Source organism: Otolemur garnettii, unplaced genomic scaffold (genome assembly GCF_000181295.1).
Source record: "Otolemur garnettii isolate 467f Iridium unplaced genomic scaffold, OtoGar3 scaffold00202, whole genome shotgun sequence".
In the NCBI taxonomy this organism is placed as follows: domain Eukaryota; kingdom Metazoa; phylum Chordata; class Mammalia; order Primates; family Galagidae; genus Otolemur; species Otolemur garnettii.
The window spans coordinates 2,554,866-2,582,159 of NW_003852597.1; the positions used below are offsets into that span (position 1 = coordinate 2,554,866).

General features: G+C 42.6%; 2 protein-coding genes across 2 annotated transcripts in view; one reads left to right on the forward strand and one right to left on the reverse strand.

Moving 5' to 3' along the window:
- CFAP57 (cilia and flagella associated protein 57) overlaps positions 1-18,397 on the reverse strand; it is a 78,559-nt gene extending 60,162 nt beyond the window's left edge. Inside the window, exons 1-6 of the mRNA XM_012812341.2 lie at positions 18,369-18,397; positions 17,760-17,939; positions 10,017-10,333; positions 7,967-8,253; positions 5,939-6,146; positions 2,668-2,820 (exon numbers count right to left, since the gene is read on the reverse strand). Of these exons, the coding sequence (XP_012667795.1) occupies positions 2,668-2,820; positions 5,939-6,146; positions 7,967-8,253; positions 10,017-10,333; positions 17,760-17,916 (1,122 nt within the window). The 5' untranslated portion in view covers positions 17,917-17,939; positions 18,369-18,397. The remainder of the gene's footprint in view (positions 1-2,667; positions 2,821-5,938; positions 6,147-7,966; positions 8,254-10,016; positions 10,334-17,759; positions 17,940-18,368) is intronic.
- Positions 18,398-18,526: 129 nt separating this feature from the next.
- EBNA1BP2 (EBNA1 binding protein 2) lies at positions 18,527-25,947 on the forward strand. The gene is made up of 9 exons (XM_012812344.2): positions 18,527-18,744; positions 18,828-18,911; positions 19,146-19,318; positions 19,971-20,094; positions 21,475-21,564; positions 23,457-23,532; positions 23,775-23,868; positions 25,477-25,639; positions 25,761-25,947. The coding sequence occupies exons 1-9, from the start codon at positions 18,679-18,681 to the stop codon at positions 25,809-25,811; spliced, it is 921 nt and encodes a 306-aa protein (XP_012667798.1). The 5' UTR covers positions 18,527-18,678; the 3' UTR covers positions 25,812-25,947.
- The last annotated feature ends 1,347 nt before the right edge of the window (positions 25,948-27,294 follow it).

Sequence of the window (27,294 nt, forward strand, 5' to 3'; positions counted from 1 at the left end):
CTGCCTCCGCCTCCCAAGTTGCTGGGACCACGGACGCCCGCCACAACCCCTGGCTATTTTTTTTCGGTTGCAGCCATCATTGATGTTTGGCATGCCTGGGCTGGATTCGAACCCACCACCTTAGGTGTATGTGGCTAGTGCCTTAGCCACTTGAGCCACAGGCGCTGAGCCAAGATGAAAGATCTTAAGTAACATAATCTTCACCTTAAGACACTGGAAAAAAAGAGCAAACTAAACCTAAAACAAACCAAAGAAAGGAAACAGTAAAGATTAGATGTTAATGAAATAGAGAATAGGAAAACAGTAGAGAAAGATCAACGAAACCAAAAGGTGATTCATTGAAGAGATCAACAGAATGGAAGAAAATCAAATTATTAGAATCAGAAATGAAAGTACGGACGTTACTGACAAAGCTTACAGAAATAAAAAGGATTATAAAGGAATAATGTGGACAAGTATATGCTACTAAATTAGAGGACTAGATGAAATGGACCAATTCCTAGTAAGACACCACTGTGAAATAACTCAAGAAGAAATAAATAACCTAAATAGATTAACAGGTAGAAAGATTAAATCAACCAAGAAACCTTCCTATGAAGAAAAACCCAGGCCCAAATAGCTTCACTGGTAAATTTTACCAAACATATAAGGAAGAATTATGCCAATTCTTCACAAACTCTTCAAAAATACATATATAAGGAAAGGCTAGAATATTTCCTGGTTCATCCTATGAGGCCCTGATAACAAAAGTGGACAAAGACATCACAAGAAAACTACAGATCAGTATTGCTTATAAATATGAGGACAAAAATCCTCAACAAAATATTAACAAACTGAATCTAGTAACATATAAAAGGGTTATATATCACCAAGTGGACTTTATCTCAGAATGCAAGGGTGGTTTAACATTTGAAAATCAATTAATATAATATAGCACATTAATAGAATAGCAAACAAAACCCATATGATCATCTTAACAGACACAGGGAAAGCACTGGACAAAATCCAACACTCTTTTATGATAAAAACACTCAAAAATTAGGCATAGAAGGAAATCTTTTCAGTCTAATAAAGGATATCTTCAAAAAACCTATAGCTAATTCTATACTTAATAGTGAAAGACTAAGTGCTTTTCCCCCTAACATAAGGAAGAAGAGAAGGATGTCTGCTCTCATCACTTCTACTTAACAATGTATTATACTAGAGGTTCTAGCTGTGACAATTTGCCATGGAAAAAAAATAAAAGGCATTCAGATTAGAAAGGAAGAGTAAAACTACTTCTATTAAATATGAAGTGATCTCATATATGCAAAATCCTAAAGAATCCACTAAAAACTATTACAATGAATAAGTGAGTTCAGCAAGGTTTAAAGATACAAGATCAGTATGCCAAGATTAATTATATTTCTATACACTTGGAATTAATAATCCAAAAATGAAATTAAGAAAAAAAATTTCATTTGCAATAGCATCAAGAAGACAAAAATAGAGTATTTAAAGATAAATTTAACTAAGTAAAAAAGTTCTACTCTGAAAACTACTCTGAAACATTGAAAAAATTTGAAAAAGACCTAAATAAATGGAAAATACCCCATGTTTTTGGATCCAAAGTCTTAGTATTGTTAAGATGGCAACCCTCCCCAGATGGATCTATAAAAAAATTTAGTGCAAATCCTATCAGGATCCCAGACGGCTTCTTTGTGGAAACTGCCAAGCTAACTGTAAAATTGTGTGGAACTGTAAGGGACCCAGAATAACCAATCAATCTTGAAAAAGAAGAACAAAGGTGGAGCATTCCCAATTCCCAATTTAAAAACTTACCACGAAACTATAGTAATTAAGACATTGTTGTCCCGCCATAGAGAATGAAAGAAATCAATGGAACAGAATTGAGAGTCCAGAAATAAATACACAAGTCAACTGATTTTCAGTGAAGGGGTCAAGACTATCCAATGGAGAAAGAATAGTCTTTCCAACAAATGATGCTGGGATAACTGGACAGCCACAAGCAAAAGGTGAATACCTGCCCCATACCATATACACAGATTAACTCGAAATGGATCCAAGACCTGACTGTAAGAGCTAACACTATAAAACTCTTAGAAGAAAAAGGCCATCTTCATGGCCTCAGCTATGGCATTGGATTCTTAAATACAACACCAAAAGCATAACCAACAAAAGAAAAAGAGATAAATTAGATTTATCAAAATTGAAAACTTTTGCTCATCAAAGAGCACCATCCAGAAAGCAGAAAGAGAAGCATCACATTTGGGTTGTTTCTACCTTTCAGCTTTTATGAATAACGCTACTATGCTAATGCTAATAAACCTTTTTGTAGAAGGCAAATGTATTTGTGCACTTGAGCAAATACAGCAGCAGATTAAATTCTCTGAAGTGCAATTGCTGGGCAAAAGAATATGCAGGATTCAAGTGTGACACGGCCAATGTGTTCTACAAAGATGCTGCAATCTCACAATCCCACTGAGTGTATCAGAGTGCGTCTATGTGACATATTAAAATTAGACCTTCTTTTGCTCTATTACGAGCAAAAGGGGTGAGAGAGCCCCTGCTCAGCTTATGTGGATTAAAATTTACCCCATGGTGACCCATCCCCCTGCTAGGCATACAGGACCTGGTCTGGAAGGAAGTATTGCTAGGAAGACTTGCCTTGCTGATCTCCGTCAGGGACATGGTGATGCTGTACAGTTGGTTCTTACTGGTGCTGGCGATCAGGGTCTCCTCTGAGGGGCTGAAGCACATGCAGAGCACATCCTGTTTGTCAGACTGACTTGGGTCATGGCTCTGTGGGTCCACAGGAATCTGTCCGAGGTGCCAAACAGTTATCAGTAATGTCCCCACCTTGGCAGAGCATGCTAAGGCACTCAGAGTTTTCTCAGACAATTTTATCTTACAAATTCCCAGACAGGAATGCTTCCTGGGATTCCCCTTAGGTGTGAAGAAGGGAGGTCTTGAGTCACCTCTGCAGATTTTAAATGTCACCCTGCATTCATCCTTAAGTGATTGGTGGCTAGATAAGACAGCAGCACATGTGAAAATTATCAATCTGAGATTCCCGCTTAAAACAAGTGTCAGTCTAAATCTCCTTTTGCCCACCCACTGGAAGCCAATAGTATGTCATCACCTGGCACAAAGCACACCAGAGTGCACTTCAGGGCGGCAAAGGGACATGTGACAGCTCTTCTTACCACGTGAGGTAGGTGACAGAACAGTGAAAAGGGTCACACAGCTCCTGGCAGTAGTCTCTGAGAGGGTCTGTAGTTCCCCAGCAGCCATTATCAAATTAAATTTCCTTTTCCCTGCATTTATCTTCTGCTATGAAAACTGAAGTTATTGAAAGGCTGGCCTGCATGCACCATTTCCATTTCCTTACCACACAGATCTTATTCCTTTGAGTATAGCTTCTGCAGCACTATTTACTGAAACTCCTCCTCAAGAAATTTCCTTATCACCAACGCCAGAGGGCGCTGCTCAATCCTCATCTTCCAGACATTTTTTTTTTTTAGACGGAGCCTCAAGCTATCCCCCTGGGTAGAGTGCCATGGCATCACAGCTCACAGCAACCTCCAGGTCCTGAGCTCAAGCGAGTCTCCTGCCTCAGCCTCCCAAGTAGCTGGCACTACAGGCGCCCGCCACAACGCCCGGCCATTTTTTTTTCTTGGTTGCAGTCATCATTGTTGTTTGGCAGGTCCAGGCTGGGGATTTGAACCCGCCACCTTAGGTGTATGTGGCTGGCGCCTTAGCCGCTTGAGCCACAGGCGCCAAGCCCATCTTCCAGACTTTTCTAGCACCTGTGGTGGTGAGGGCAGCACCTGCCCCCCTGAATTGCAGACAATGCAATTGCAGACACTGCAATTCAAAATGCAAGCTCTGCTCCCCTGCCTGGAGTTCTGTCATTCTATATACCTAACTCTTCTTCACAAGCCAGCAACCCTGCTCTGCCAGGACACATGGGCTCTAGGATAACTTCCCGGACCTGCCCTGACCTGGATGAGTGCTGATACTCCCTGAATGTACCCGTAGCACCTGCCAGTCCCCTCTGTTGTCACATTTAACACACTATGTAAAATGGGACGGAAGCCTTCTAACTGAGGACCTTGTCCCTTTTGACCCACTGCTATCTCCCAGTGTTTAGCAGAGTGCCCAGCACATAGCAGGTGCTTAACAAAATAGATGCTGTTGCCTTATTCTTCTCCAGAGCTGGTGACTTCCTGGAGGGATGGGGCTACATCTTACTCATTTGTCTCAGGCATCAAGCACAGAATCTGTCCAGTGGTAGGCTCACACTTGGGGAGTGAGTGAATGATTACTATTTGTCACTGTCATCTGCTGGGTTCCCATCCTGTCTCAGTCTCCTTTTCTCTCTATGTATTTTATCCCTCAGTGATTTTACCTAATATGAGGGCTTCAATGAAAACAACAATAGTAAATACAATTACAGTGATCAACACTTGATCAGTAGACAGAGCATCGACTGTATGCCAGTGCTAACACCATGTGTGTGCACATATGTGCATACGCTGGTCTCACTCCCACAGTCCAAATCCACATTTCCATGGTTGTACTTGATTCTGGTCTCTGCTCAAATGACAATTCCTCATTGATGCCTGCCCACTCTTGATCCCTGCCCTTTTCTTGGCCTGTTTTCTTTTTTGCCTGTTGACTGAACTCTAAGAGCAGGCTCTCCATGCGTGGGTTTCCCTATTGTATCCCTAGTATCTAGCACGGAGGCTGGCACATAGCACGTACTCAATAAATATGTGTTAAATGAATAAACAAAAGAATGAATTGCTTTCTGGACAAAGAAAGCTCATAATACTTCTGCCTTCTTCCTCTCAGCCCTCAACTCTGAGAGCTCCCTGCCTCTGACCTTTCACAGCTACTCAAGGAAAGTCCTACATACCTAAGCTTCACCAAGGCATTTTCCCTTCTTCTCTAGTCACTGCTCTGTTCTCAGACCTCACTACCTTTTAACTGATTCCCAAACACAGAGAAAGAATGACTTCATTCTCTGAGCACTAAGTGGCAAGCGATGTATACAGTGACTCACATTGGCTATTGTTTCATCTTTTGATGCCAATGACTGATTTTCTCAGTGAAGAAATAAGAGTTTTGCTGGGATCCAGCAATTCATGTCATTCAGCCAATAAGTGGCAGGCCCAGGTCTGACTCTTTCTGCATGTTTTTAACTACCTCAAGTCCAATACCTCTAAAATCAGCCCCACTATCATAGGCAAACTACTTTTCTTAAGCAAAATGCTTTTCCACTCAAAACCTTCCAGGGTGAATTATATAAACACCCCTTAGGATAGCATTTGAGATCTTTTAACACATTTAGTTCCCTCTTCCCCTCAGGCAACTTGAAACCGTCTCCCATGGGGAACAGAACACACCACCTACTCCCCCTCAGTGGTTCCTTTGTTTAACTTTGCCCTCCATCAGGAGTTCCTAATTTGTTTCTTCTTGTCAGATGATATCCATCTCCTTCCTCAAAGATGACTATCAAACACCAAGAAGCTTTTCTAATTCTTTCCCTGCTAGATATGATCCATCTCCACAGTACTTTGTATCACAGTCCACATTTACTGAATGCTTACTATGTGCCAGGTGGTATGCTTGGCATTAGATATTAACACAGAGCATAATACTATAATTATTGTGGGAACATGAAGGTTTTAAGAGGAAATACAATATAACAAAGTTCTCTCCCAGGATTTGAATCAAGCTCTTCCTCTTTTTAAACCCCAATTCTTTTTACCTCATCCCAAAGCTTCCCTCAGGACAGATATTTCAATTCACCATTTCTGCTCAGTACTGCAGCCCTGTCCCTTCCCACTAGACAGCTCGGCAGAGCACTGCTGCCAGGGGGACAAATGTCAGTAGGACTCCAGTTTTGCTTCTTCCTCCCTTCCTTCCTTACCTGAATTTCTCTGCTCTCACGGTAAAAATCCTTGTCTTCCAACTTCTCAAAGAGTAGAACTCTTCCTGGCCCAGCAGAACATGCAAATCCCTTGGAATAGGGTGCAATGGCAAACACCTCAGGCATGGCCAGGTGGGCCTGGCTACTTGCTGCCATGACCTGTTCATAGGAGGGGACTGGAGAACTGACTGGAGGAAACTCAATCAGGCTGGGAAAGGAAAACAGCAGATAAAGTTTACAGAGGCAACTCCAAGGAGATGAGCACAGCCCTTGGTAGTGGGAGAAACCACTCTATGCTCCCCTTTCCCATGGCCAAATGCCACCCTTTAGTCTGGGAATGCTATGCAGACTCCAAAGAGGAAAGACTGGGAGGGCGCACATTTATCTGGCAGTGTCACAACCCTGTGTGGTTACTGTAATGACAATGATGATTACCTCCATTTCGTTTAGAAAACGGTGGCTCATTTGGGGCAAGACACCATTGTAAGAGGGACTTTACCTAACAAATACAATCAGTGTGACCTGGTTTTTTGTACCCTCAATGAATCCCCAACAATACAAAAGTAATAATAATAATAATAAAAAACAGTGGTTCAGAGGAATTGAGTTTTCCAAGATTACACAATTAGTAAGTGGCAGAGCTAAGATTTTATTCCAGGTTTCCATTTTTGTTCATTTAGCTGGAGTTCTACTACACTACCAGCTCTGTGAAACAAAGGTAAGAAAGGCTGACACAGTTCTCTCCCTCTCTGAAGCTCACAGTCTGGATAACATGTGCTAAGGACTGCTAGGGGTGGCTGAGCCTATAGTCAGCAGGTCACAAGAGTTTTCTAAGGACAGTTTCACAAGAGGGGCACCTATCTCAGAAGAGTGGAAACTGAGAGTTAAAGGACAGTCAGGAGTGTGTCAGATATGTGCACACTCCTAGGGGAGTGGGTGGGAGGGCAGAGAGAACTGTGCATGGCCAAGCCCAAAAGCAAGGCTTTGGGGTAGAAAGAAGCAAGAACTACAGAGGGAGAGAACAGCGGGCACATGAAGGCCAAGCCAAGGAGTCTGGGCTTTGTTCTGGGAGTCCTGGAGCCCAGGACTGAAGGAGTGAACACAGCAACTGGAGAAGGACATGGGGATTTCTCAGGAAGTGCCTACATAATCACACACAAAAAAGGAGATGTCATGGCATGGGGAGGTGATGAAAAAATGTGTAGATTGAAAGTTACTGAGGAAGAAGAATCTACAGGATACTCTTGTGGTTGAGGGCTGGGGCTCTAGAGTTAGACAGATGTGGGTTTGAATCCTGATCCTGCCACTTGACAGTGCTGTGATCTTGGGTGGATTACTTATGCTCTTTGAGCCTGTTTCCTTATCTATAAAATGAGCATGATCATAGTATGGACTATATGTGGTAAGAATTCAGTGGGAATATACAGAAAGTGTTTAGAGCAGTGCCGGGTGCATCCAAAGGTGTGTCCCAACATGCATGAGATACCACTTGTACTGGCTGTCCTAGAAGCAAAGCAGGACCTCTCTTACAATGGTCAATAATACGGTTCCTTCCTCAGCCTGCTCCTCACCCATATCCTCCTATAAGACTTACCAAGAACATATCTTTGCACTTCTTAGTTGGTCTCTTGCCTCTTAGTGAATTGTAAGTTCCTTGAGGACTTTAGTCCCTGGCACCTAGCAAGATGCCTTTTGCATACTTGCACAGTCTCGGTGGACAGTTATTTAACCAATTCAGTGACTTAGTCACTTGAAAATGTATTTTTGACAAAATATATTTTTGAATACTGTTATCAATAAAAGGCTTATAAAAGGAAGTTAGATATAAACATGAAAAGAATATCTAGGCTATGGTTATAACTATCAAATCTGTGCTTGAATACAGATTAATACTAGACAGGAAGAGGGAAAGTGAATATAGTTGACTTTTAAGGTAAAGGGGTTATGAGTGGCTTTTAAAGAATGTAGTTTTTGTATGATGCTGTTAGTACAATGAGTATATATGCATAGCCCAGAGGGGCACCATACCTCTCTGATTCCTGGATGACCTCCAGGCTCTTAGAGCCATTGGTAGTCTCCTTGACCATTATATTTGTCTCCCAGCGTTGATCTCCAGATTCAAAGAGGAAGAGCTTGCCTGTATCAGTGCCAACAATAATCTTGTCATCAGTCACCCAGGCATGGGCTAAATAGTTTTGGGGTTCTCCCCTCTGGAAATTGGTTTGCTTCAAAGTTCCCTCAGTAAAGCGGAGAAGCTTAAACATCCCATTTCCAGTGACACAAATATGAGTGTTATCCTGGGGATTGAAGCTCACCTGTATAATGTAAAAAATTAAAGAATAAGATTCATAAAACCAATTTGATGGAATTACATGTATTTCTCAATTTTGCTAATTAATATTTATTTCAGGTAGGGTCAGAATATCCTTCAAGTATCACTAAGTCATGTAATTCCATACCACATTTTACAAAGGCCATTAATATTGTACAGCCCATGAGTCTTAATCTAGGAAATCTACAAAAGCCAAAAATCAGAAAGAGCAGGTTTTGACAACAAACGTTTTACCAACAAACAGAATAAGTCTCAGCTGGAAACACAGACAAAGCTTATGTAGGGGAGGAGAGGAGCCACATATTTAGGGATGTCATGTGGTTTATCAATTGAGCACCCTTCATCCGTAGCCCCTATTCCAATAAACATTTGCTCCCCAACTTACCACATAGTTCCATCCTGATAAATCCATCATAAAGTTAAAACTATCATATGCCAAAACACATTTAATACACCTAACCTATCCAAAATCATAACTTAGCTTCATCTGTCTTAAGTATGCTTACAATACTCACCTTAGCCTGCAGCTGGGCAAAGTCATTACTAACACTTTAGAGTACTTTGGTGGGTTTACCTCTGCAATGGCGTGGCTGCCTGGGAGATGTGGCTTACTGCTGCTGCTGGGTGTTATGAGAGTACTGTATGGCGACTTTCTACTAATGACATATTGCCTTTGCACCACCATAGTCAAAAAATTGTAGTTGAATCATTATAAGTTGGGGCCTGTCTATACAGTAATGTGTAGTCAACCTGCTGTCTCCACTAGATGGGAGTTACTTGAGGGGCTGTGGCTTTTTCAAGTCTGTATCCCCAGTGCTGAGTTCGTTATGGGCAGCCAACAAAAGTTTATTGGATCTGCCTGGCAGGAGATATTCTCTGTTCTGGATAAGGACACATCACCAGGCCTCACTATGGCCTGGTAGAAACCTTGAAAACCTTCTGGTTCTACCTGCCTTTGTTATGATTCTTTTGATCACCAAGCAACCTTCTGATTACTAATTTCATCTCCTGACTTCTCTATTACTAGGAAGGGAGTACACTGGATAAATGATGTGCATGTTCTGCTTGTGATATGCTGATTTATACATCCATTTCTTGTTCACTGAATAATTGAATCTATTCCTGAGACACTGATTAGCTAGTATTTCTGAATGTGAACAGAACTGAGTTCTTAAACCTATAAAACTGGGTTCTCGATCCTAGGCTAGGGTGACAATACCAAAATTAACCTCCTCAGGACTCCCTATCTATGCAGCCAGGCAGGCTCCTGATGAGTTGTATTGATTTTGCCCTCAAACCACAATAGAAAATCCTGCAACTTCATCAACAGCTTCCTAAAGATCTACCACTTTACATTATACTCCTGAAATCTTCCTACTGCTCAGCAGTACTGCTGGAAAGAGGCCAGGATCAGGGAGAGACAGCAAGTTTTACTAATCCACCTCTGCGCCCAATCAGAAAGCTGTTCTGGGACTGAGTAAGGAAGACTGGAGCTAGAGTCAGAGAACTCCTTGGCCTCCCAGCCCTCCCTTTGTGCTCCTGGGTGAGTTATTTACCCTCTTGGAGCCTCAGTTCCCTCCTCTGTAAAATGGGGATAATAACCAGGCATATTTTATATGGGGGTTGTCAGACTAAATTTTAAAATGCATGTTAGAAATTAGAACTATGATATATAGAAAGTATTCAGTACAAGACAGCTATAATTTTAGAAATAGTTTGCACCATAATTGTTATGCTACAAAGTACCTGGTAGACAGGGTTGTTCTGAGTGTCAATTTTAATGACGGCCATTACTTTCTGTTTTTCCCACAGCCAGTACACAAGGTTTGATTCTGGAGGTGATGTCTGAGTCAAAAGGTATTTGGAGTCTGGAGAAAAAGCCATGCTAATAAATTTATGAACTGGGAAGTCAAAATTACTCAGGATTTTGCGCTTTCGGCAAGGGATAGATGACAATTCATAAATGGTGATGACAGGTTTTTCTTGTACAGTCTCAGAGATAGCGAGGTATCGCCGATTGGGACTGATGGCCAAGGCTAACATGCCCTGACTCTTTTCTGAGCCTGCAAACAGAAGTAAGAGGGAATTATGAGGGTAGATCACATTTTCACCGTGATTAAACATAAAACAGGCATGGCAGTGGGCACTGCTGATGCAAAGGCAGGAATTATCTCTGGCAGTCCCTTGGTACAAGTGGGTATGACTATTATTAACATAACTAGGACAGGCACCTTTGAGGATGAAGTGGGAGAAGTTGGAGAACCCTTCACAAAGAAGGATAAGGTGGGATAGGGTATGGGATGGGTTAAGGAGGTAAGAGCTTAAGCAAAGGAGTGGATATAATGTAGGGTATAACACAGTGGGAGAACTGCAAACAGTGGGGGCATTGCTGGAACACTGCATGTGAGTTGGGTGGCCAAAGATGGGCCTAAAAGGGTTGGGCAGGGTCAGATTGTAGAGGCTTTTACCCCTGAGTGGCCAGCATTCCACACTCTTCCTCTAGTCCAGAGGCGAGGATGCTAGCTGCTGGATTCCTTAGCCTCCCTCCCAGTTAGGTGATCTATGTGACATTCTGGCTTTGAGATGCATGCAGATGTCTTCTGGAGTGGCTTTATGATAAAGGTTGTGCTTTTTTAAGCACCAGGGACAGATGCGTTCTACCCCTTTTGTCCTGGACTACAGAGGTGATGTCTGGGGATACAGCAGTCATCTTGCCATCATGAAGTAGTAAGCATGGAAGTAGAAGATGTGCTCCTTTAGAAAGTAAAGTCTGAAGCAAAGATTAAAGTGCAAATACTTTATTTGGAAAATGCAGTCAGGGCCACACTATACTTTTTGTGGGCTCTGGGCATTTACTTTGGCTTTTATGAGCCCCTTCCTTTAATAAAAAATTATTAAAAATGTATTTTATATATTATTTTTAAATATTGACTGCATTCAAATAAAGAGAAATATAATTAAGGATGGATCATATATTGGCCCTAGGCCCTGTACCTGCTGTAACTAGTGGATAAATGGTGTGTAGATGCAGGCTTAGGGCATGAGGCAAGGGAAGATGTGCTAGAAAGTGACCGTAATGTGCCCCCCTGCTATGTGCCCCATGTGCTGCTTGATGATAAGTCAGGGAATGATGTAGCAAGTTGCTCAGTGGGCATGCTCTGGAAGGGCTGCAGGGAGTCATGAAAGCTCAGAGATGAACCCAAGTTTGGGGTCACTGAGGGTCACACAAGAGTCTGGATTTCCCCTGGGAGGACACTGGAAATTTTTAGAAAGGGTCAGATAAATGTTATCGAAAGAACCCTCTGGCAGCTGTTTGGAAGACAACCCTGAGGGAAGGACACCAGTAAATAGGCTTTCAACAAGTGAGAGGTGATGGTAGCAAGAAGCAATAAACAGCAGTAGGGGCAGCAGGAGTGGAGAGGAGGGGAGACCACAGAAACATTAAGAGGTGAAGACAGGTTGGGCACAGTGGCTCACGCCTATAATCCTAGCAATTTGGGAGGCTGTGGTGGGTGGATTGCTTGAGCTCAAGAGTTTGAGACCAGCCTGAACAACAGCAAGATCCTGGTCTCTATTAAAAATAGAAACAACTAGCCAGGCATCATGGTAGGTGCCTGTATTCCTGTAGGCCCAGGTCCTCGGGAGGCTGAGGCAAGAGGATCGCTTAACCCCAAGAGTTTGAGGTTGCTCTGAGCTATAATGCCAGAGCACTCTACCCAGGGCAACAGAGTGAGACTGTCTCAAAACAAACAAACAAAACAAAAAAAGAAAAGAAAGAGGTGAGGACAGTAAGACATGTGAGCACCTGGCTGAGGGCGCCAGATAGAGAAATGAGTAGTGAATGACATTGAAGATTCTAGTTTAGGTGATGGGAAGCAGAGGGCCACCTGTGATGGACTGCAGGCTGAGGAGGTTACTGCTGATGAAGAGTACATCCATTGTCTTATGCCTAAATTAGCCCATCCAAATACTATTTATTCATGCTAATTTGATTCTAGTATTTTATGCTTTGAAAATTTTACACTTAAGTCTTTAACATTTTTTTTTTTAATTTTTTTGAGACAGGGTCTCACTTTGTTGCCCTCGGTAGAATGCCATGGTGTCACAGCTCACAGCAATCTCAAATTCTTGGGCTTAAGCAATTCTCTTGCCTCAGCTTCCCAAGGAACTGGGACTACAGGTGCCCACCACAACACCCGGCTATGGTTGTAGTTGTCATTGTTGTTTGGCAGACCCAGGCTAGGTTTGAAGCCACTAGCTCCGGTGTGTTTGGCTCCCTAGCTGCTGAGCTATACGTGCCGAGCCTACACTTAAGTTTTAGTACATGTGGACTTCATAATGGTAAAAGGTATGAAGCAAGGATTTAAATTATCATTTCCCAAATACCTAACTAGTCTCACAAGTAATCACTAATGCCACCTTTATGACATTGATATAATTAGGTTTCTGGGATATTTCCATAGGGCCACATTGCCTTTGTAATAATATCTTTATTATGTGTTTGAATATTTGGCAAGGTAAAGTCATAAGGAAAGAGGGGGGAACAAGAAGGAAATGATATTCAGTTGTGTATATGTTGTGTGTGAGGTCATGTTGCAGCAACTTCAAGTAAGGAGGTCTAGCAGTTGGATGTGATTCTAAAGCTAGGAGAGGCTGGGACTGAAAATACAGATTTCAGGTAAAGGGTATAGTAGAAGCAAAAACCGAGCATGAGGCCAGCACAGTTGTTCATGCCTGTAATCCTAGCACTCTGAGAGAATGAGGTGGGAGGGTCTCTTCAGCTCAGGAGTTCCAGACCAGCCTAAGCAACAGCAAGACCATGGCTCTACTAAAAACAGAAAAATTAGTCAGGTGTTCTAGTGGACACCTATAGTCCCAGCTACTTGGGAGGCCGAGGCAGGAGGATCACTTAACCCAGGACTTTGAGGTTGCTGTGAGCTGGGCTGATGCCATGGCATTCTAGCCTGGGCAACAGAGTGAGACTATCTCAAAAAAAAAAAAAAATGCAACTGTGAGCATGACATTGCTTATCAGAGAAGGCAAAGGAACACTTTTCACTCCCTCTTTTTGTGCTTTCTTGCTGGGCTCCTACAAGCACACAGCATGTGTCCTGCTCCATTACCTAGTCCTGTTCCTTTGAATATACTCCTGCCTCCACCACTGCACTAAAAGCTCCAGAGGGTAGGGGCCATGGCTTTCTTGCAAATTCATTTATTTATCCATCATCCATTCAATCATCAGTGCCTGGTACCTAGTATGTGATGAATATATGTTGACTGATTTTTGAGTGTAAAATTTTGTACTGCTTTGACCTAGTTGATGACTCTCCTCTACTCCTTGAAATATTTTATCTCTCATGTGGATTTCTTCCAGTCTTTTTGACCATTCCTGTAAAGCTTTTTTTGGTTGGTTCTTCCTCTCATCCCCAGCACTAAATGCAGGAGTGCCCCAGAGCCTGCTCATTAGGCTTCTTCTCTTTTATACAGACATCAGTCCCTACAGAACTCTCACACTGTGAGAGGGTTTAAATTTCACCTCAGTGGTGATGACACTCAAATTCCTATCCCAGTCTGGATGGACCTCTCTTCCTTAAATCTAGGCCTGAAATCAAACAGTTTACTTAGCATCTCCATTTGGATGTCTAGCTGGCACCTCAGCCTTAACATGTCCAAAATTAACTGCCATCTTCAGCCTTTTTCATCTGTGAACAGCATCTCCATCTCTCCCATTCTCAGGCCAAAACCTTTGCTTCTTCTTTTCTTCTGCCCCACATCAGTCCTGTGAAGAAATCTGTCACTTCTACCTTCAAAATATATCCAGGATTTGCTCTCTCCTCACCATCCCTGGTGCTGCCTCCAGCCTGCTTTCAGCACTATTTTCTCTCATCTGGAGTACAACACTCATCCCTCAATTGGTCTCCCTGCTTCCTGCTTCCTTCTGGTCCCTCCATTGTTTTTCTTTAAGAGACAGGTTCTCACTCCATCACCCAGGGTGAAGTGCAGTGGAGTTCTCAGAGTTCAAGCAATCTTCCTGCCTCAGCCTCCCAAGTAGCTGGGAGTACAGGCATGTGCTACCATGCCTGGCTAATTTTTCTATCTTTTGTTGAGATGAAGTCTCACCATGTTGTCTAGGATGGTCTTGAACTCCTGGCTTCAAGAGATCCCCTCGCCTCAGCCTCCCAAAGTGATTACAGGTGTGAACCATAATACCTGGCCCCTTATTCCTCCTTAAATGTATTCTCTGCATAGTAGCCAGGATGAACCTGTGGAAATGAAACTGTGATCATGTTACCACTCAGAACTCACTCACATGGCTTGTCATCTTGCTTAGAGTAAGAGCCTGTGGCCCATGAAGCCCATATGTGTTGCTCCCTATCATTTCTTTGCCTCTCCTCTTCCTTCCTACTCTTCCATCTTCTCCCCTTCAGCCATATTGGTCTCCTTGCTTTTCCCAAACACACTGATCATCCTCCTAATTCAGAGCCTTTGCTACTCTCTCTGCTACAGCCCTGCACCTCCCACATCAGCAAGGCCAGCTCCTCTGCTTTCTTCTGTCTACACTCAAAAAAGCAGCCCTCAGTGAGCCCTCCCCAGGCCCCATTGTACAATTCCATACTCTCCCAACAGCTTCAGTTTCCATGCTTCATTTTTTTCTCATTAGCATCTACCACTAACACTTAGAGTACCCTCTACCTTACTAGAATGGAAATACCATGAGGATAAAGTTTTGTATGCATGTGTTTATGTGTATCTATTTTATCACTGGCACACAGAAAGTACTTGATAAATTTTTGGCAAATGAAGAAATGAATACATCTGAGCCTCATCATGACTCTGAGCTGAACAAGCCAATTAAACACTATCACCATCTTACAGATGAGGAAACTGAGGTTCCATGAACTCATATAAGGAGGAGCTTGACCAAATCCAGATGTCCCAATTTCAAGACCTTCATATTTTTCACTTCATGAGTAATACCCTGAGACTTGGCCAGCAGGGCTCCTTCCCTCAGCCCCATGTTTTAGAGTACCCCTCTGGGGGGTGTGTCCTCTGGCTGGGTACCTTTCCATTAAGGGGAGTCCAGGGGCCACCTGCAGTTTTCAAGGCCTCTTTTAGATCATGTCCTGGGAGCCGAGCACTCTGGCATTTCCTGTCCAAATGGCAAATAGCACCTGAGTCTGTTGACAAGATCACTATTGGATTCTTCCCCAGCCTATCTCTATCCTTGGCCTGAACCTGAAGGATGCTTAAAGGCAGTTGTTTACAGGATACGTGGGTAGAACTTGAACATAGGGGCTGGGAGGATCCACACACGTGAAATGTCCCCTGATGTAAGATAGAGTTGGGAGCAGAAAAGAAGTAGTGTAAGTGGGAAAGGTGAGATTATGAGCACAATAACTCAAAGGAAACTCTTGGTGGATACATTAAACAGTAGGATTGATGCAGATGAAAAGAAAATCAATCAACTAAGCAATTAAAATCTGAAGGAATAATTTAGATTACTCCATGGTGGAGTTTCCAAAGGAGATAATAGAATAAAACAGTATAGGAAAAAAAATTTGGCATTTACATGCAAAACATGGCATTTACTATAAAACTATTAGTAAACAGAAATACCCAGCAGACATGGGGCTCACACCAATGATCCTAGTACTTTGGAAGGCTGAGTTGGGAAGTTCACCTGAGGCCAGGAGTTTGAAAAACATGGCCCTGTTTCTATAAAACCCAGAAAAATTAGTGGGGTGTGGTAGTATGTGCTTGTAGTCCTAGCTACTCAGGAGGCTGAGGTAAAAGGATCTCTTGAGCCCAGGAGTTTGAGGTTGCAGTGAGCTATGATGTCCCAGCACTGTACTCTAACCTGGGCAACACAGCAAGATCCTGTCTTGAAAGAAAGAAAGAAAAGAAAGCAAAGGAAGAAAATGAATAAATAAATAAATAAACCGTACAAACCTATGAAAAGATACCTTCATTATTCTTATTAGTAATAGAGAAATGAAAATGTAAACCACAATAAGATACTTTTTCTCAACCACAAGATATACAAAACATTAGGAAGTTGGGCAATACCAAGAGTTGGCAAGGTTGCAGAGGAATGAGGACTCTTATGAACTTCTGGTGGGAGTGTAAATTGCTACTATCACACTAGTCAGTAATTGTAGTGAGTGTAGCAGGGGTAGTTTTTATTCAAGTAGATGAGTTTGTATACACACAAGAACATTTATATAGGTATGGCTTGTAATAGCAAATAACTGTTATTCCCAAATGGCCCTCAACACTAGGAAGGATAAAGATATTCATATGATAAAAGTTAGTCATATGAATCAAGACAAGTGAGTCTCAAACTATGATGCTGAACAAAAGAAGCAAGTCACAGGACACATATGCTAAGATTTCATTTATATAAAATTGTAAAATAGCAAAAACAAAAGTATATCTTGCATGAGGTTAAACATATATGTAGTGAAACTATATGGAAAAGTAAAGGAATAATTACAAAATCCAAGATGGGGTGTGTGTGAGGAGGGGGAGGAATGCAATTAGAGACAAGCACTGGAACTGGCCATGTTCTATTTCCTATACTGGGTGGTCTGGTTTACAGATCTCCTTTTTATTGTAACTTAATATTATGTATATTTAGTGTATATTCTTTTGTATGTACATGTCACAATAGAAAGTGTTCAATGCAACAAAGGATGGTAAAAAATGGATTAGGTTGTTAAATCATGAATTTCACAACAATGTGAACAAAAACAAATGCTGTCTTATTATAAAAATGCCTATTTGTGGCTCGGTGCCTGTGGCTGAAGCGGCTAAGGCGCCAGCCACATACACCTAAGGTGGTGGGTTCAAGTCCAGCCTGGACCCGCCAAACAACAATGATGGCTGCAACCAAAAAAAATAGCCGGGCGTTGTGGCGGGCGCCTGTGGTCCCAGCTACTTGGGAGGCTGAGGCAGAAGACTCGCTTGAGCCCAGGAGTTGGAGGTTGCTGTGAGCAGTGAAGCCATGGCACTCTATGCAGGGGCTCAGCTTGAGGCTCTGTCTCCAAAAAAAAAAAAAAAATGCCTATTTGTGACTTAGTATAAAATTTCCAGTATCTTCATCATACATAGATTCAAAATGTGTTGTAATGAAGGTATGTACTCTGGTAAACTGCATTACACAACTCACAAACTGGCTCTAGTGATGATGATGACAATGACAATGACACTGGAGATGCATGAAAAGAGATTCCTAAAAATAATTTCTGTCCTAAAATTACAGTGAAAAAAGCACTTTTAAAATCAACATTTCACGTGTGATTTTCACTATGATTGTGTGATTGATTAATCTATACTTAAAAAGCCAACATTTATTTCCTCTACATTTATAAAGCTACATGTATATACCAGTTGGTTAGGAAACCTTTTCAATCGTCATGTTAGGATTATGAGGTATTATGTGGCACATACGGTTAATGTACCTGATGTGTCAGGATGGAAGGGGTTTTACCTGGAATGAATTTTTGCCATTTCTGATCCACATTGTACTTTACACAGTGATTTCCTGAAGGAAATATAATGATCTGTTCATCAAAGAAGAAGATATTGTTGGCTACACGGGATCGAAGACCAAAAACATGCAGCGACTGAGCTACCACGGTAGACATGGTCTCCTGCCAAAGAGCAACTCCTGAGAACTGAGAAACCGGTCCGCCCGCCCGGGCCGGGCAGAACACGCCCAGGTCCGCCCAGCTCCCACTGCAGGGCCCGCCCCGCAGGACACGCCCAGCCCCGCCCCCTCTCCTGCGCAGGCCCACCCCACAGGACACGCCCAGTCCCGCCCGGCGCTCCCCGCAGGGCCCGCCCCGCAGGACACGCCCAGCCCCGCCCCCGCTCCTGCGCAGGCCCACCCCTCAGGACACGCCCAGTCCTGCCCGGCACCCCCCGCAGGGCCCGCCCCGCAGGACACGCCCAGTCCCGTCCCCGCTCCCTGCACAGGCCCGCCCCTGCCCGTGTCTCCGGTTCCCGCCCACCCCGCCGCACATGGCTCCTTCTCCTCTTTCCTTTGCTCACTCCTAACTTCTAGCTCCTCCGGGAGACCTCAGGAACCTCCTCCTACCTTTCGGGGCTTCTCTCTGGGTCACTAAAGCACGCACGTATCCAGAGACACTACCCCTACGTCCAGACGCTTTCAAACGGAGAGTGGTTCCTATAGCAACGAGGAGCCGGAAGTGTGGGTCGGCAGCCGGAAGCGGAAGGCCGGATCAAAAAGTTTGACCAGTAGCTATCTGAGATTAGTGCTGATGCGGGTGGCGTCCACGTGGAGGGGCAAGTGAGAGTTGTTGGGAGCCCCAGGGCAGCTAGCTGAGGCGAGGGCTCCTCGGGGTACTCGGTCGTTTATCGGAGGTATTGGTCGTGCGTGCTGCTGGATGGACACTCCACCGCTCTCAGGTTCAGACTCAGATTCTGATAATTCTCTAGTCACTGACAGAGAGGTAGGTTTCAGCCGAGCTCGCGGGGCGAGGCACGGGAGCGGGAGCCTTATTCCTCTGGTTTTGACTACAGTTGTGTCCTGCAGTTGCAAGATGCATTTTCCCGAGGGCTTCTGAAGCCAGGTCTCAATGTCGTCTTAGAGGGGCCGAAGAAAGCGGTTAACGACGTGGTGAGCTCAGGCGCCGGGTCGAGGGAAACGCGAACAAGATGCTCATAGGGCATTGTTGTGCTTAGAAAACTAATTCTTGTTCCAGGAAAGATACAACTCGTTGTATTGCTAAGAGGGTCAATTACTTGCCTGGGTATTGGGGGTTAGTGTTTTGTCCGTTGTTTTAGCACCTTGGGCTTGGGAAAGACAAACTCGGGGTTCCCTTTTGATGATTTCATTGTCTGAATTTCTTAGAATGGCCTCAAGCAGTGTTTGGCCGAGTTCAAGAGGGATTTGGAATGGGTTGAAAGACTCGATATGACCCTGGGTCCTGTGCCAGCGATCAGTGGATCTGAGGTACCAACATCTCAGAACAAGGCCCAGAGAGCTGTTAATCCAGAAGACGACTTTCAGCGGGAGATAAGTTTGTATGTTTGTTCTCAAATGCTGCAGAAGATGAGAGTCTTTGTGCTAGAGAGTGGGGTTGAGAGGAGAGTAGTGAGCCTGCACTCCTCAGAAGGACCAGGGAGTTGCATAATCCTGTGAGTGGGGAGGACTGCTTGTTTTGACTAAGAAGAGGTAAGAGAGTCTCCCTGATTGACAGAAGAGTTCCTTGGTCCAGCAGTCACGATTCCCTCTGTGGACTGGTTAGAAATATTCCCTATTAAAGTATTTTTGAGTGTGTACATTCAGTTGTTAGAACAAAAATTTGCTTATGGAAGGCTCTTGTGTGGACTTTTCTTGTTATTACATATTTTCTTGTATTACATCCATAATTAACATTAGTTTGTGTGTTAATGGCTCCTTCTAGAGTGGTCATTCTTTTCAACTACTGACTTACTTTTAGCAACAACTCTCCCTGCCTGGCATACAGCTAAATTTCTTCCAGAACAAGTTAGTGAGGTTTAATCCAGTTTTCCAGTTTTTGTTTGTTCATCTGACCTTGCCAATGGAGGTGAGATGTTGAGAGTCCTGAGCTTGGATAACTCATGAGAGATATCATTAAGGAACGTTAAGGCTTCTCTTAATATTAAGAATTCTCTCCCTTACCTCATTTCGCATTTTGTACTATAATCTTAGTTACCGTCAAGCCCAGGCTGCGGTGCTTGCAGTATTACCCCGCCTCCACCAGCTCAAAATCCCTACCAAGCGGCCCACTGATTATTTTGCAGAAATGGCCAAGTCTGATCAGCAGATGCAGAAGGTAAGACATGTATGTCTTGTCTGGAAAGCCAGGGCTCTGCACTTAAGTATATTCAGTTGGCTCATGTCTAAGATGACTTACAGTACCATTGTGGGGAGCAGCACAATAATGGGGAATATGTTGTCAGAGAACAATGATCTCTTCCTGAGATTGTCCACTTCAGAGCCATGCCAGTCACCACTATTTAGATAAACAATGATGTTTTCCTAATCTGAACAATTAAGAAGAGGAGAGGTACTGTGAGAAATTTGGTTACCAAGGTAAAAATGGCCCTTTGTATTTCCTAGCTGTCATGGTTATGGCATGATGGGTAGAGAAGGCAACTGTTCTTCTCTGGCTATTGCCAATGAACAGAGCTATGACTTACAGGTAAAAACTTTTCTCTGGGCCTTAGTTTTCTCTAAAACGAGGGATTAATGTGTGTCTCAGAGGTAGTATAACTTGTAGTTAGGTAGAACTTGGTCCTCATTTAACTTTGGGAGGAAGAGAATTTCCAACAGCTAATCCAAGATACAGTTGGGCCTCTGAATCCATTGGTTCTGTATCTGTTGATTCAACTAACTACAAATCCAAAATTAATTGGGAAAAAGACATTCTACAAAGTTCCAAAAAGAAAACATGAATTTGCCATGTGCTGAGCACTACATTAAATCCATGAGAATTGAAGTATAGACATTCTATTAGGTACTAAAGTAATCCTAGAAATTTGATTTAAAGTATAGAGGAGGCTGTATATAGGTTATAGGCACATATTATGGCATTGGTGGATTTTGGTATCCATGAGGGTCCTGGAGCCAATCCCTCATGAATACAGGGGACAACTGTATATTTTAATAGTACTCCTTGGACTGTTGTACACCTTGTATCTCAAGGTGTATTTTAGGGAGCTCTAATATTGATATTACCCAAGGAAGCTAACCTAGAGGTGAGCCCAGACATGTCTCTGTACAAATTCTTACTGTGAATTCTGTACACACTGACAGCTTCTCATCCTTTCACTGAAAGGTGTATGTGTGATGGAAGAGGCCAGGTACCTGCTTGAGTTTGTTCTGTGTGTGGTACACTGGAGAAGGGCACTGAGGTGCCTGCTGCTTTAACCTTAGTGTGCAGCCAGCAGGAATGGGAAGAAGTCAGTCTTCCTTCCCAGACACACACTAGGAGTGGAAAAGTTGCTTTGAACCTCTGGCTCCGCCATGGACACGTTGGGTTCTTGAGCACAGTGCTCAGCTTGTGGACCTCATTGTGCTTGTGTGTAAGATATAGGGGTTGAAATAGATGGTTTACTAGTCCCATAGTTTCCATAACACAAAGTTCCAGTGAACCCTAAGTAGTGGCCATTCCAGATTCCAATGACAAAACTGACAACTCTTTGCATTTTAGATTCGACAGAAGCTGCAGACTAAACAGGCTGCTATGGAGAAGTCTGAAAAGGCTAAGCAACTGCGAGCACTTAGGAAATATGGAAAGAAGGTGAGCAGGAGAATGTACGGGGAGAAGGGTGAGGTCAGATGTGTTTGTCAGATCAGATGGCTGTGGTCTGCTTGACCTTCTGCCTTGTATATGAGATGGCATATTTCTTGTCTCGCAATGGGGCATGTGCTGCTGTTCATTCCTGAGCACAGTTTTACTTTGACAGCAACGAGTCACCAGGAATAGCGTGGAGACTGAAGGAGAGTCATTCACTTCTCTGGGATCTAGTTTTCACACACAAACAGTGAAGAGTTGGCTTGAGATTGGAGGTTTCTACCCCTGACCTCACAGCAAAGGATATCGTTCACAGCAGATATCTACGCTTCAGAATCTCTGGGAATCTATGTGTGTTTTCTTCCCCAGAAAGCTTCCCAGGGTATGCTGATGTGCTGGTTTGGGGCTCACTGCCTCCTCTGTGATTATCAAGTCCCTAAAGAAATTGTACTAATGATTGTCATCCAGTCTGAAAGAAAACAAGCAGGACCTGTGTGTTCAAACCAGGAATGTCTAATGTGAAACCAGATCAGGCATACCATAGCACTTTTCTTGGATTTCCTTTTATATTTCATGGTCACCCAAATAAGATAATAGGAATTAAAGTTAAGATTATGTAATTGAATGTTAGGAGGATTGGCTGGAGTGTTAAGGCTTTGTATTATTTTGCACATGAATGCTCATGATCTGGGCTGCAGAACTTTTGTTCACTATTGGGGTCATTTCACTGACACATCCTCTGTGGAGGAAGATTATACTGTAGTATCTTGTCCTATGCAAGAAGTCTTCTGTAGACTTACTGTTTTACTGATCTGGATGTGGTGGCTGAGATTATCTCAAAGACACCAGTAATTAGTTTCACCTGATCTATTTGTAAAAAGTAAAACCTCAGTCAGGCATATTAGCTGCTCACTGTTTCTAATTTGAAGAAACTTTATGGCAGTGGTTCTCAAGTGGGGTGAATTTGCCCCACGCCCACCCCCAGGGACTTTTTTCACTGTCTGAAGACATTTTTGGTTCTCTCATCCTGGGGGTGGGGGAGCTACTGGCATCTGGAAGGTAGAGGTCAGGGACACTGCTAAACATCCTGCAATGAAGGTCAGCCTCCTCATCTCTTCACCACTACAAAGAATCATCTTGTTCACATCAGCCAGGTCCTGATTGAGAAACTCTGTGTTAGAGATTTGTATGTCTTCTTTTGTCCTTAATGTTTTTTTCTTATCTGTTTCATGGAAATATTTTTTTTCTCTTCTCTTTTGGTACCTTCATGCCCAGTAATAGTGGGTTAGATACATAATCTGCCCAAATACAGTTAATGGGGAAAATTGGGTGTAGACGTAACTTTGATTTCTTACAGTGTTTGGCAAGGTTGAACAATAGGGTAACAGTGCAGGCTTTGGGGTCAGACTACCTGGATGTGAATCTTAGCTTTACACTTTCCTGCCTTGTGACTTGGACAAGTTAGTTACCTCTCTTGTGTTTTAGTTTAGGGCAGTGGTTATCACCCTTCCTAATGCCTCCTAATGCTGTGATCCCTTAATACAGTTCTTCGTGTTGTGGTAACCCTGACCATAAAATTATTTTCGTTGCTACTTCATAACTGTAATTTTGCTACTGTTATGAATCGTAATGTAAACATCTGATATGCAGGATGTATTTTCATTGTTAAAAAAAGGGTCGTGACCCACAGGTTGAGAACGGCTGGTTTAGGGGCTAAGAACTTCACTGAAGTGTTATAAAGATAAACAGAACATATGCTTAGACCTCTTAATATGGCTTTTGGCTCATAGTAAATGTTAAATGGTAGTGGTATTAATCACAGAGTTGTTAACTAAGAATGTAGACACTTTCAGTCATGGTTTGACAATGGGAGTACTGTCTTTGTGTCTATGTCATAGGTACAAACAGAGGTTCTTCAGAAGAGGCAGCAGGAGAAAGCACATATGATGAATGCCATTAAGAAGTATCAGAAAGGTCAGTATTTCTCTCTGCTAAGGATGTAGGGCAAGAAATGTACCAGCTGCCTTAGGGTTAATTTGAACACATAGTGCTTTGGAGCCCTCTTCATTGATGTGAGACAATTGTAGCTAAGTTTGGGGATTAAGTGGGAGCAAGATCTGTCTTTTAAAATCAATTTAGTAAATAACAGACTAATTCTGTGGTTTCAGCTTTCTTAAAATATTCTGGTGCTCATCATAATACTTTTTCATGTACAGGCTTCTCTGATAAACTGGATTTCATAGAGGGAGATCAGAAACCAATTTCGCGGGACAAGAAGGCAGGAGCTAAGGGCCAGCAGGTGAAGAAGCGGTAAGACTGTTCTGCTTGGTTGGTTTGGTTTGTGATGTGTAAAAGGCCAATAGCTCTTGAGTGTGGTTGTCAGCTCCTCACAGTGTAGCTTTAGTATTGGGAGATGCACCTGTGGCCATGATTTCCAGTGCTGTAGAATGGGTCTTTTAGCCATGGCAGCTCTTGTAGGTTGAAATAAGGTCCATTTAAATATTTGGCACAGCGAAAGTAACTATGCAGTAAGTGTTGATTCACTAGCACACAGTGTGATAGTGAACAGACCTAGGTCTGGGTCCCAGCTCTGCTGCTTTGTAGGGTGGTAGTTGTGAGCAAGTCCCTGTGCCTAAGTGTTAATTGCTGCCACTCCTGAAATGAGGAAATAGTACCTACCTTATAGTACCATGCAGATGAAAAGGGATAATGTTGGCTATTATCATCTTTCTAGTCCACCTTTCTTCCTAGTCGCCACTAGGCCTAGGGGACATGATACTTTGCATATAACAAGAGTAACTGCAGTTACTTTAGTTACTATTAGCTGTAGGCACACTTAGGGAGTGATATGGAGGCACATTTTAGAAACAGCTGACAGAGTCAGGGATGGCTTCCTGGAGGAGGGTCTGTCCTGAGCTAAGTCTGAAGGATGAGTAAGAACTGATCAGCAGAGTATGAGAGAGGCCAGTTTCAGCAAGAGGAAGCAGTTGAATGAGCAGAGGTGTGGAGATGTGAAGAACAAGTTTGTGTGTGAGGAGCAGTGGGCGTTGGTATCACTGAGAGCTCAGCGCTTGGCCAGGAGTGCAGTGATGGGGCTGGGAGTCCTGGGCTGTTGGTCTGCCTTGTCGAGGAACTTAGGCTTTGTCTGTAGGCTGTGGGGAGGCACTCATGGGTTGTACATACAACAGTGAGTGGATCACATTTATGTTTTTAAAGGATTATGGGGCACTGTGTAAATGATGAACTTGAAGAAAACAGGGAAACAGTTGAGGAATGATTGTGAGCTGAAAGTAGTTATAGGGACAGAAGAGAAAATAGATTAAAGAAAGATTTAAGAGGTTAAATTAGCAGGACTCAGTAATTGAACTGGGTGTGGAGAGTGAAAGAAGGAAGAATCAAGGAAACGTCCAGGTGTTTAGCCTAGGGGGTGGGTAGATGGTAGCAGCACCAAGCTCAAGTTAGGGCACATGTATAGGAGGTAAAGTCAGTCCAGGAAGGGAGATGACATGTGACTTTGGAGATTTTGAATTTGTGATTCCTATGGGATGACCAGTTTTACAGAATATTACATTGGAATCATAACTGCTTGTATATATATCCTTAAAAGGACTGGAAACTACTACTGGTGATTTAGCAAGATTTAGTTAAAATAGAAACTTAGCAAAGATAGCACTAAGCCACATAATATACCTAGAGCCTTTCCTGCTTCTTGCTTTGCTTTCTTGCCTTGGTGGTTAGAACAGTAAATACAGGAGCTATATGAGTTTGTAGGATAAGATTGTAGGTTCGTATTTGAGATCTGGGTTCAGAAGAGCCTCAGGGGTTTGTTTACAGAAAGGAAAGTGAGGGTATTGTTGGGCCCTAAGATTCATCAGTTTTTACAGTGCTGCAGTAACTCATTGGACCACTTTTGTCCAGGCACAGTGCTAAACGACGATATAAAAACCAGAAATTTGGTTTTGGTGGGAAAAAAAAAGGTTTGAAATGGAACACTCGTGAGAGCTATGATGATGTATCTAGCTTCCGGGCCAAGACAGCGCATGGCAGGGGCCTCAAGAGGCCTGGGAAGAGAGGATCAAATGTAAGTGAGCAGGGCGCCCAGGTGAGGGGCAGCCCAGCCTCCTCTCCATTCCACACCTGCCCTTTCCCTTTCTTCCTTTGTGTGTCCAGTGTGACCAGATGTGGTTTTTCTTTTTTTGTAGAAGAGACCTGGAAAACGAACAAGAGAGAAGATGAGGAACAGAACACGCTGAATAGAATCTTTGAATACAAAGAACCAGGAAGAAGGGATAAAGATGTGGAATTTCAAAATACAATTATATTTCTCTGTTGGTTTCTTTTTGTAAAATTTTTTTTAATCAGTAAACTAAAGAAAAATCATCGAAGGAACATTTTTCATTGGTTAAAAACTTATGATTGTAAGAGATTTAGAGGTGAATTTTCATGTTAAGTAATAATTGCTGTTTATCAAGAATTTAAACTGTGAGTCAAAATTGTCTTTCCTCATGATAAATGAAGATACAACTTGTACTGCTTTCTGTTCCTCTTCTTGATTCCTCCCAAATCTGGATGAATTGTGAGATTTCTTTTGTGGCACAGCTTCATGTTACCATGAATAGCTTCTATTTTTCTCTTGCCTAATTTTCCTTCTGTAGCCTTCATTTTTTTCCAGATTCTTCCTCATTCTATCCACCTTATAATTTTCCTAAAACAACCTAGATTTGTTACACACGGACATCTTGTATCTTTTCTAGACCTACGTTGTTTCCATTATTTCCTGGATCCCATATTTTGCTATCTTACCTTGTGTTGCTTTTGTTGTGTTGCATTTCCTAGTATGCTCCTAAGAAGGAAAATGTGAGTGGTCAGCTTTTTAGCTCCCTGCATTTCTGAAATTGCCTTTAGTGGGGCAGGTGTGAATTTCCCCTTAGGATACTGCAGGCACTGCTGCTTTGTCTTGGAGCCTCTTGTGTTCTTCTCTCTGGAAGCTTTTCTTCTTCTTTCCAGTCTGATATTCCATGGTGACATGCCTTGATGTAGGCCTATTTCATTATTCGATTAGAGTATTTGGAAGGACTCATTCTAGAGAATTTTATTTGATAAGCTCCCATCTCCCCCCATTTTCTTCGTTCTGATTCTGCAATTTCTGTTAGTCAAATACAGAGCCTCTTCTACTTCTAAGTTTGTATTTTCTACATTGGGGAAAAGATTTCTTTGATTAAATCATTTTTATTCACTATTTAGTGTAAGTTTCATTTCATTTTATGTTCCAGACTTCTTGATTCTGTGGTCCTTTTCATATCATTTTATTTTCTACAGGCAATATCTTATCATATCTCTCCAGATAAGAATTATAGTTTTAATTATTTTTTTTCCACATTTTCTTCTGTTCCCTTCCTCTACCCATCCACTTTGATCTCCCCTTTTCATGATGAACTGCAGTGTATTAGAGAAGGAAAAAGCATGGACTCTGGGCCTGGCTCTGTTACCTACTTGCTATTTGACCTTAAGCAAGTTAATTTTTCTGTGCTTTGTCATCTCTGTGGCAAAATATAGACACAATATCTACGTCATTGGATTCTTGTCAACATTGAGTTCATATTTGGAAAATGTTTAGAACATGCCTACCACATAGATAATATCGTCATGTAATTCAATAATCTTATTCAATATTACTCTCATATTTGCTTACTTAGTATAACTTTGCTAGTGTGGCGCTCCTTAATGTGTGATGAC